Genomic DNA, 10,119 nt, shown 5'->3' on the forward strand with positions numbered 1-10,119 from the left:
TTCATTGTTGCACTATTCTCTCTACCCTCCTCCCAGTTTGTTCTTGTCCAAATGCCACAGTGCTTGTCAAAGCCAGTTCTGATTAATCTTCTTTGTCATAATCAACTTCCCACTTAGAACCGGGTAGAGGCAGCGGTGGTTTACCGCCGGTCACGTGAGTCTCCAGTCACGTGAGTCCTGGTCTGAAACCATCCCCGCGACTGCGCGCTGCCCTCTGGAGTGGTGCTGTCTCCATCGGGTTCTGAAATCTCGACCTGGGAACCCGAGCGGCCGGCCTGTTGAGGGTGCAGTCCCGGTCGGGCAGGGACAGACAAGGCCTCGGCTGCCGTAGTCGCCCACCCCGCCGTCCCCAGCTTCGCCGTACTTATTGTCCTTCCTGCTGCAGATGAACGGGACGACTCCCGACCCGGAACAGGCGCTGGCGTCAGAGCCCGTATGGGAGAGGCCCTGGTCGGTAGAGGAGATCCGCAGGAGCTGCCAAAGCTGGTCGCTAGCGGCCGACGCGGGCGTGAGCAGGGGGCCCTGGACGGAAAAGGGGGCGGGCTGTGAGTCTCAGTGGGGGGAGACGTGTGCTGTCGGATGTCCCCTGGACCCAGGCCGTCGCGCGGCCCAGTGCCCTGGGATGTTCTGTGCCCTGGCATGTTCCTTGCACCCAGGCCATCGGGGAGCCCCTTGCGAGAGGGACCTGTGTCCTCGGATATCCCTTGTACCAAGAGGCTCTCATGCGGGAGGGCCCTGAGCTCTTGGACGTCGCCTAGAAGCTGGCCGTTAACCCTGCGGGCTGGGGGTGCAGAGGGCCTCGCTTTTGGCTTTGGTGTTTGATTCTAAACAGTAACACACATTCTCTTCAGCTCGAAATTCTCGAGGGGGCAGATCCCAGGCATCAGAGGGAGACCCTCTCGGTAGGCATTGGTGTGTTAAAAGCCCAAATGCCTCTGGGAATTTGTTAGTAATGAGTTTAGTTAAACCTTCACGGGGCAGGTCCCTTTTTTTTTTTTTTTTTTTTTTTTCTGCTGTAGTGTCACTGGTTCTTGTGGCCCTAGTGGTAAGAAGCTGCTCTGCAATCCCTACCACACACAATTCAACTGTACTAGCTGATCCCTGAGAGAAGGATAGGCAATCTCCTGGGCGACTTTCTGCCTTTGAAAACCCGCTGGAGGGTTATTTATGAGATGGTTCTGATACAAGGGCACACAGTAACAATTGCGATGTCACTAGTGAAGCAATTTGCTACGACCTAGAATGCGTGGTGCAGGAGACAAGCCTGTTGATTACATTGAATGCAGCTTTTAAAATAGAAAAAAATACATGCTGGTTGTAAAGCTCCATGTGAATAGGATGCCTTGGGAATAATGATGCCTGGGGGAGCTCTGATGGTTTAGTGGTAAGGAGTTGCACTGCCAGCCCTAAATCATGCATTTCAATTCAGTGCAATTCAAAAGCTCAGTGGGAGAAAGTGAAACAATCTCCACTGGTGAGATTTATAGCCTCTGAAAACCAGCTGACTCACAACTGAAGAGTCAGCTTTGAGGTGGGTCCAAATACACAGTACATAGCAATATAACACATTGTAATACTTGTAAATGACAGCCTAAGAAAGTAAAAATTTCTCCAGAAACTAAAATGGCAGCAAGTGACCATGGCTTTTAATATGCTTTCTTAATGGTTTTTTTAACACCCTTTGGTCTTAAGAAAACAATCAAGAAAACCTTACCCACAGTCATCAAATATGCCTTATAGTAATCCTTTGAGGTTGTAAATCTTTATAAGAGGAGATTACGTTTTTTGCTTTGATTCCTGTTGGAGCTCCTGTTTGAAGCAGATTGTGGAAGATGTAAGCTGATTGGTTGTTTTGATGATTGAAGACTGAGTTGCATTTAGAGGTACAAACTAAATTGGTAGTTTATTGTTTTTGGGAGAACATTGTTCTAATTGGTACATTGCTTGTCTGTCAGTTTGCTGTAAAGAGATAACTTGTGAGTTGTTGTGATACGAAAGCTGTGCCAAATGCTAGAGGGGTTACCCATGGTGGACAGGTTTTAGTAAAGCTTCTTGTTGTTGTTGTTGTTATGTGCCGTCGAGTCGCTTGTGACTCATAGCAACCCTATGTACAAGAGCTCTAAACGCTGTTCTATCCTGTGCCAACCGAGCCATCTCAAACACACTTATTACCACTGCTCCAAAGAATCGATCCATCTCATCGAAGGTCTTCCTCTCCTGCGCCATCCCTCCATGCAACATGCCCAAAGTATGTCAGAAGAAGCTTCAGAATCCTTGACTCAAAGGAGCATTCCGGCTTCACCCTCTCCAGGACAAACCTGTTTGTTCTCCTAGCAGTCCATGGTATATTCAACACTCTTCTCTAACACCACAGCTCAAAGGCATCAATTCTCTATCATCCCTAGTCACTGTCCAACTCTCCGATGCATAGCACGTAATTGCGAAGACTATAGCCTGGGTCAGGCACACCTTAGTCTCCAGCCTGACATTGTTGCTATTCAGTATTCTTGAGAGGTCCCTCACAGCCGACTTTCCCAATGCAATTCGTCTCTTGATTTCCTGGCTGCTTTTACCAAGAGTGTTGACTGTAGAGCCAAGCAAACTAAAACTGTTAACTATCTCAATCTCTTCACCATCCATACTGATGCTGCCAATTGGCCCAGTGATGAGAATCTTTGTTTTCTTGATGTTGAGCTTCAATCCATATAGGAGGCTGCAGTCCTTGACCTTCTGCAGCAAGCGCTTCAGGTCCTCCTCAGTTTCAGCAAACAGGGTTGTGTCATCTGCATAATGCAGGTTGTTGATGACTCTTCAACCAATCCTGATGCCGCATTCCTCCTCGTACAGCCCAGCATCTCGGATGATCTGCTCTGCATACAGATTGAAAAGGTATGAAGACAGAATACATCCCTGATGGACCCCCTTCTTGATTTTGAACCATATAGTGTCTCCTTGCTCTATTCTGACGACTGCCTCGTGGTCCAAGCTGAAGGAGCTGAAAAACAAATTCAAGCTACAGAGTCACTGTATCAGAAGGAATTGGCAGACACAGAAGAATTTTATGAAATGACATATGAGCAAGAGCCAATGGTGATCAAGGAGGAAGTTCAAATTGCTTTGAAGGAATTGGCAAAAAACAAGGCTCCAGGAGCTGACGGCATACCAATTGACATATTTCAACAGACAGACACTGCCCTGGATGTGCTAAGTTGTGCCAAGAAATCTGGAGAACAGCCAGCTGGCCCACTGACTGGAAAAGATCGATATTTGTTCCCATTCCAAAGAAAGGTGACCCAACAGAGTGCAGAAATTATCGAACAACATCATTAATATCACATGCAAGCAAGATTCTACTGAAAATTGTCCAAAAACGTTTGGAACAATATGTCAACAGAGAACTGCCAGATGTGCAGGCTGGATTTAGAAGAGGTCGTGGTACTAGGGATATTATAACTAATGTTAGATGGATCTTAGCAGAAAGCAAAGAATACCAGAAGAATGTCTATCTGTGCTTCATTGACTATGCAAAGGCTTTTGACTGTGTGGATCACAACAAGCTGTGGTTGACGCTGAGAAGAATGGGAATCCCAAAACATTTGATTGTGCTAATTTAGTAGAGCACCCAGATTAAAACAGACTAGGAAGCAGGTATGGCTATCCACTTGTTAAATAACAGGCATCTGAGAACCCTATGAACCTATGACTGCCTCAGTGGGCTCTAGTTTGGCAGGAAGTGTGAAGATGGCACAGGTTAAGGACAGAGTTTGGATCCACTGTTCATAAAGTTGCTAGGAGTCATACTTGACAACACCTAACAACATCAGAAACTTTATTTGGGTGGAAAAAGTGGCTGTCAAAAGCAGCATCCCTTTTACATTTCTTTCCCCCCTCAATACACACAGAATGTTAAAAGTCTATGATACGTATTTTGACATGGTATTGATGCATTTAATTCTGATATTATTGTTAATTTATTTTTAAAATAGCTGCTACAGTTTCTACAGGAATTCTCACAGCAGACTATCTCTAGGACACATGAAATCAAGAAACAAGTTGATGGACTAATTCGGGAAACTAAAGCCACAGATTGTCGCCTACATAATGTCTTCAATGACTTCCTTATGCTCTCTAATACCCAGTTCATTGAGAATGTGAGTAACTTAGGTCAGACTTAGAATACTTTTATGAGAATCTAGAATATTTGTTGAGAGAATCCTTGTCAGTATAAATGAACTTTTATTTGGCTTCTAAACTTAGGCAGGAATATTAGTAATTGAATATTTGTTTCCTAGAATTAATACATGTTTTTTAATTGGTAAAGTTCAAAGATTTTATTTTACAATCTTTTAAAATAAAGATTTAAAAAATGTGATCAGCTTTTTTCATATTCCAGTCTTTTCAGTAGTTGATATTGTACAGAGTTGTTAAGGCCTGTTAAGAGGAGTCCTTTTAGAATATATTTGAAGGGACTATAAACATTAAGATGTGGCTGCAATGATGGTTTGTGCCCATTATGATGTGATAAATTATACTAAAAACATGTGGGTATCAAATTGGAATATTCTCAGGTGCACCTATGATATAGAATAAACTTTAAACCAATTATTGAGCTTTCAATCCAGCTGTGTCTATATTTATTTTGGTTTTCCTATGTACTACTAGGAATGAACAGGTAGATGTTGCCTTTTCCTTGAGACATCACAGTCATCTATAAATTGCCAATTTCAGAATAGAAAGAAGGCCATGTGGCTGGAGGCCAATGAGTAAGGGGAATGTGTTAATAGTCGAGGATGGAGAGGGGAGCCTCAATTGAAAAGATTTGTAAATTATGGTTACTAATATCTATCTCTATCTCTATATCTATCTATCTATCTATCATCTATCTATCTATCTATCTCTATATCTTTTCTTTACAGTCCTTTTTGAAGAGGTGATTTAAAACACTTAATTCCTAGATACGCAGTAACCAAAAGATATTTAAAATAGCAGGGTTACAGAAACTCTCAAAATTCAGCATTATTAAGAGAGTTTCAAACAATGTCATAATACTGTGCTCTTTACTTTTTCATTGTCTCAATTTAAATAATGTTTCTTCTATTCATTTTGGGAACCTCTTTAAAATAGGTGTGAAGCATCACTTAGCCAAGTATTTCCTTTTATGGAAAAAAAAGCCCCAACACGTAACTTAAAGATACAAATATTGAAGGAAAGTGCATAGTATGTGGGGTGTCTACATGGAATGTCTGGCCCTACGCATAGCTTCCCTACTGAAAGAGTTCATTTAGAGGACTCGAATATTCTCTGCTTTTAGCCAAGCCCACCTGACATCAACCATCAGCAATGACATCCTTTTTCCCATGCCCTTTTTGTGAATATAGCTTGAACTTCTGGCAGTTTTCCTATAACTTTTTATTCTTTATAACTGTCCTGGATATCCTTGACTTTTTTTTTCTTCCATATGAACAAATAATTATCTTATTACACAGAAAATCCTACTGGGATTTGGATTGTAATCATATAGGATTTTCTTAAATGTCTTCTGTACTGTTAAAAAATTAGTTTATAAATTTTATTTTATATTGGATTACATATAAAATCCATATATATTGTACATGCATTGTGTTTTAGAAAATTAATCACCATTGATCAATGCCTAATACTGCTCCATCTTTGCAGATTCCCACTGAATCCTAATTTCTTCACCCACCTACTACTATCAACCCGTCAAACTCTGTTATCCCAGTGATACCCCCATTCCTGCCCACTTGTCCCCATTCCTTTTGAACTTTTGTATACATATTACTAGTTAATCATTCTATTTTTATAATAATCTTATCAGATATTTGCCTTTATTAGACTGAGTTCTTTCAGCATAATGCTCTGTAGAATTTCCCATGTTATATAGTTGTTGTTGTTATGTGCCGCAGAGTCACTTGTAACTCATAGCGACCCTATGCACAAGGGCCCTAAACCCTGCTCCATCGTGTGCAACCTGACACACCTACCCCCGTTACTCAAGTTACTGATTCAGTCAATCTTATCAAGGGGCTTCCTCTCTTGCACTGTCCCCTCCACCCTACCAAACATGATGTCCCTCTCCAAGGACCGGTCCCTCCTTGCAACTTGTCCAGAGTATGTCAGACAAAGCTTCAGAATCTTTGCCTCCACGGAGTAGCCCAGTTTCACCCTTTCCAGGATGAACCTGTTTGCTCTCCTAGCAATCCATGGTATATTCAACGCTCTTCTCCAGCACTATGGCTCAAAGGCATCAATTCTCTTTCTGTCATTCCTAGTCATTGTCCAGCTTTCTGATGCATAGCAAGCAATTGCAAAGACTATGGTCTGGATCAGGCGCACCTTAGTCTCCAGACTAAGGTTGTTGTTCTTCAGAACTCTGGAAAAGGCCCTGACAGCTGACTTTTCAAATGCAGTTTGTCTCTTGATTTCCTGGCTGCTGGTACCAAGAGTGTTGATTGTGGAGCCAAGTAAAAGAAAACTGTTAACAATCTCAATCCTGAGTGTTGCATAGTATTCCATTGTGTGGTTGTACCACAATTTCTCAAGCCATTCATTTGTTGATGGACATTTGAGTTGTTTCCATTTTCTTGCTATTATGAATAACACTGCAATTACCATTGGTGTACAAATCTCCATTTGTGTCTTAGTTCTGTTTTCCTTGGGGTGTGTTCCTAGTAGGGTTATATGGAATTTCTATGTTTAGCTGTTTTAATAAGTTCCAAACTGCCTTCCAGAGTGGTTATACCATTTTACAATACCACCAGCAGTGTATGAGAGTTCCCATCTTTTCACCTCCTCTCCAACATTTATTGTTTGCTGCCCTGTTAAATTTTGCTACTGCTGCTGTTGTGAGATCGTATCTTATTGTGGTTTTGATTTGCATCTCTCTGATTGCCAGTGATTTTGATCATTTCTTAATGTGTTTTTGGTCATCCAGATGTCTCTCTTTGTGAAAGGTCTTCCCATATCTTTTGCCCATTTTGTGATTGTGTTATCTGTCTTTTCCTTGTGGAGGTCCTGTAGCATTCTGTAAACTTTGTTTATGAGACTCTTGTCTGCAATGTCACTGACAAAAATTTTTCCCCAGTGAGGTCTTCTTTCAGCCTATTAGACAAAATTTTTGATGCACACAGTGACTTAATTTTTAGAAGATCCCATTCTTCGATGTTAACCTTTCTTGGCTGTAATGTCTGGTTATATTTTCCAAGCCTATTTATGCCATAGAATAGTGCTCCTAAGTTTGGTCTCATTTTGTCTTTTATGATCATTATAGTTGGGGTTTTACCCCTAGGTCTCTGACCCACATTGAGTTGATTTTTTTGTTTATGGATCTTACTTAATCTTTCTGCAGGTAGATGTTCCATTTTACCAGCAGTGTTTGTTAAAGAGGTTGTCATATCCCCATTTGATAAGTTTTGTTTCCTTGTCGAATGCCAGCTGACCATAGGTTTTTGGTTGTTATGTGCCGTTGAGACACCTGCAGCTCATAGCTACCCTGTGTACAAGAGCCCTAAACTCTGCTCTATCCCTTACCAATCTTAATGTCTCTAATACACCAAACCCCAATACCCCAGTGACTTCATTAATCCATCTCATTAAGGGTCTTCCTCTCCTGCGCTGTCCCTCCAAATTCCTAAGCATGATGTCCCTCTCCAAAGACTTATCCTGCTTTGCAACATGTCGAAAGTATGTCAGATTAAGCTTCACAATTCTTGCCTCCCAGGAGCAGTATGGCTTCACGCTCAAACTTCAGGACAAACTTGTTTGTTCTCCTAGTAGTGCATGTTATATTCAATACTCTTCTCCTCAAAGGCATCAACTCACCTTCTATCATCTCTAATCCAGCTCTCTGATGCATAGCAAGTAATGGCAAAAATGATGGCCTATATCAGACGCACCTTAATCTCGAGACTGACATCGTTATTTGTCAGTATTTTGGAGAAGTCTCTGACAGCAGAATCTCCTAGTGCATTTCGTCTTTTAATTACCTGGCTGCTGGTACAAAGAATGTTTACTGTAGAGCCAAGCAAACTGAAGTTGTCAACAATCTGAATCTCTTCACCATCTATCATGATACTGCCAATCAGCCCATTGGTGAGAATCTTTGTTTTCTTGATGTTGAGCTTCAATCCATATTGAAGACTACTGTCCTTGACCTTCTGCAGCAAGTGCTTCACATCCTCCTCAGTTTCAGCAAGTAGGATTGTGTCATCTGCATCACACTGACTGTTGATGAGTCTACCTCCAATCCTGATTCCACACTTCTCTTCATAGAGCCAAGCTTCCCAGATAATCTGTTCCGCATATAGATTGAAAAGATACGGAGATAGGACACATCTTTGATTCACACCCTTCCCAATTTTGAACCATGCAGTGTTTCCTTGCTCTGTTCTGATGATTGCATCCTGGTCCAAGTGTCAGTTTCACATAAACACGATTAAGTGTTCTGGGATTCCCTTTCTTCTTAGAGTCAGCCACAGCTTTTTGTGATCCACACAGTCAAACACCTTTGCATAATCAATGAAACACAGACATTGCTCTGGTATTCTCTGCTTTCAGTCAAGATCCATCTGACGTTAGCTATAATATCCCTCGCACCATGGCCTCTTCTAAACCCAGCCTGAACTTCAGGCAGTTCTCTGTTGATGTGCTGTTCCAGTTGTTTTTGGACAATTTTCAACAGAATCTTGCTTGCATGTGATATCAATGACACTGTTTGATAATTTCCAACTCTGGTCGGATCACCTTTCTTTAGAATGGGAATAAATACAGATCTCTTCCAGTCAGTTGGCCAAGTGGTTCTCCAGATTTCTTGGCACAACTTGCTGAGCACATCCAGAGCAGCATCTGTTTGTTGAAATATGTCCACCATCAATTCCTGGGGCCTTGTTTTTTTGTCATTTCTTTCAGAGCCGCTGGAACTTCTCACCACAGGCTCTTGCTCATATGTTGTTTCATTAAATTTTTCTGTGTCCACGAATTCCTTTTCGTTCAATGACTACTCTTTCTATCTTCTTTTAATGCTTCCTGGATCGTTTAATATTCTGCCCAAAGCATCCTTAAGTATTGCAACTTGAGGTTTCAATTTGTTTTCAATTCCTGCAGCTTAAAAAATGCTGAGTGAATTCAACCCTTTTGATTTTCTGACTCCAGCTCCTTGCACATTGTAATACTTTGTCTTTCTACTTTGCCCTCTGGAATCTTCTGTTCAACTCCTTAATATCTTGATTTCTTCCCTTTGCTTTGGCTCCTCAGTGCTCCATTGCAATATGTAGAGTTTCTTCTGACATCCATCTTGGTCTTTTCTTCCTCCTCTGTCTTTGTAATGATCTTTTGCATTCTTCATGGATGTTATTCTTGAGATCCTCCTACAGCTCATCTGGTATTTGCTCATTAATGTCCAAGGACTGAAACCTGTTCCTGGGATGGTTTTGAAATTCAGCTGGTAAAATTTTGGTTCCCGTGGGCTTGATTTCATTTTCTTCAGCTTCAGCTTCAGCTTGAACTTGCATATGAATAGTTGGTAGTCTCTTCCACAATCATCAGTTTTCACAAATGATATTGAGTTTCTCCAGCTATTCTTTCCACAGATATAATCTATCTAATTCCTGTGCATACTATCAGGTGATATCCATGTGTGTAACTTGCGTTTATGTTTCTTATAAATACTATTTACAATGAATGAGTCGTTGAATGTGCAAAATTCTATCATTCTATCTCTGGCTTCATTTCTATCACCAAGTCTGTGTTTTCCATTTCCTGATCCTTCTTCTCTGTTCCCAACTTTTGCATTCCAATCATCCATTATTATTAATGGATCTTGATTGTATGTTTGATCAATCTCTGACTGCAAAAGTTGGTAAAAATCTTTTATTTTCTCCATTTTGGCTCTGGTTGTTGGTGCATATATTTGAATGATGATGGTATTCACTGGACTTCCTTGTATGCATATGGATTTTACCCTGTCACTCACAACATTGTATTTCAAGACATATCTAGAAATGACTCATGTTGTTATTGTTATGTGCCATTGAGTCGCTTGCAACTCATAGCAACCCTATGTACAAGAGCCCTAAACGCCGTTCTATCCTGTGCCAACCT

At 41.3% G+C, this 10,119-nt stretch overlaps 1 protein-coding gene across 4 annotated transcripts in view; it reads left to right on the forward strand.

Moving 5' to 3' along the window:
* The first annotated feature begins 385 nt into the window (after positions 1-385).
* FAM21C (family with sequence similarity 21, member C) overlaps positions 386-10,119 on the forward strand; it is a 156,768-nt gene continuing 147,034 nt past the window's right edge. For all 4 annotated transcript variants that reach the window (XM_006897713.1, XM_006897714.1, XM_006897715.1 and 1 more), the window contains exons 1-2: positions 386-508; positions 3,987-4,151. In XM_006897713.1, coding sequence (XP_006897775.1) covers positions 386-508; positions 3,987-4,151 — 288 coding nt within the window. The remainder of the gene's footprint in view (positions 509-3,986; positions 4,152-10,119) is intronic.

Source organism: Elephantulus edwardii, unplaced genomic scaffold, assembly GCF_000299155.1.
Source record: "Elephantulus edwardii isolate Elephantulus edwardi_28Jun2011 unplaced genomic scaffold, EleEdw1.0 scaffold00213, whole genome shotgun sequence".
NCBI lineage: Eukaryota > Metazoa > Chordata > Mammalia > Macroscelidea > Macroscelididae > Elephantulus > Elephantulus edwardii.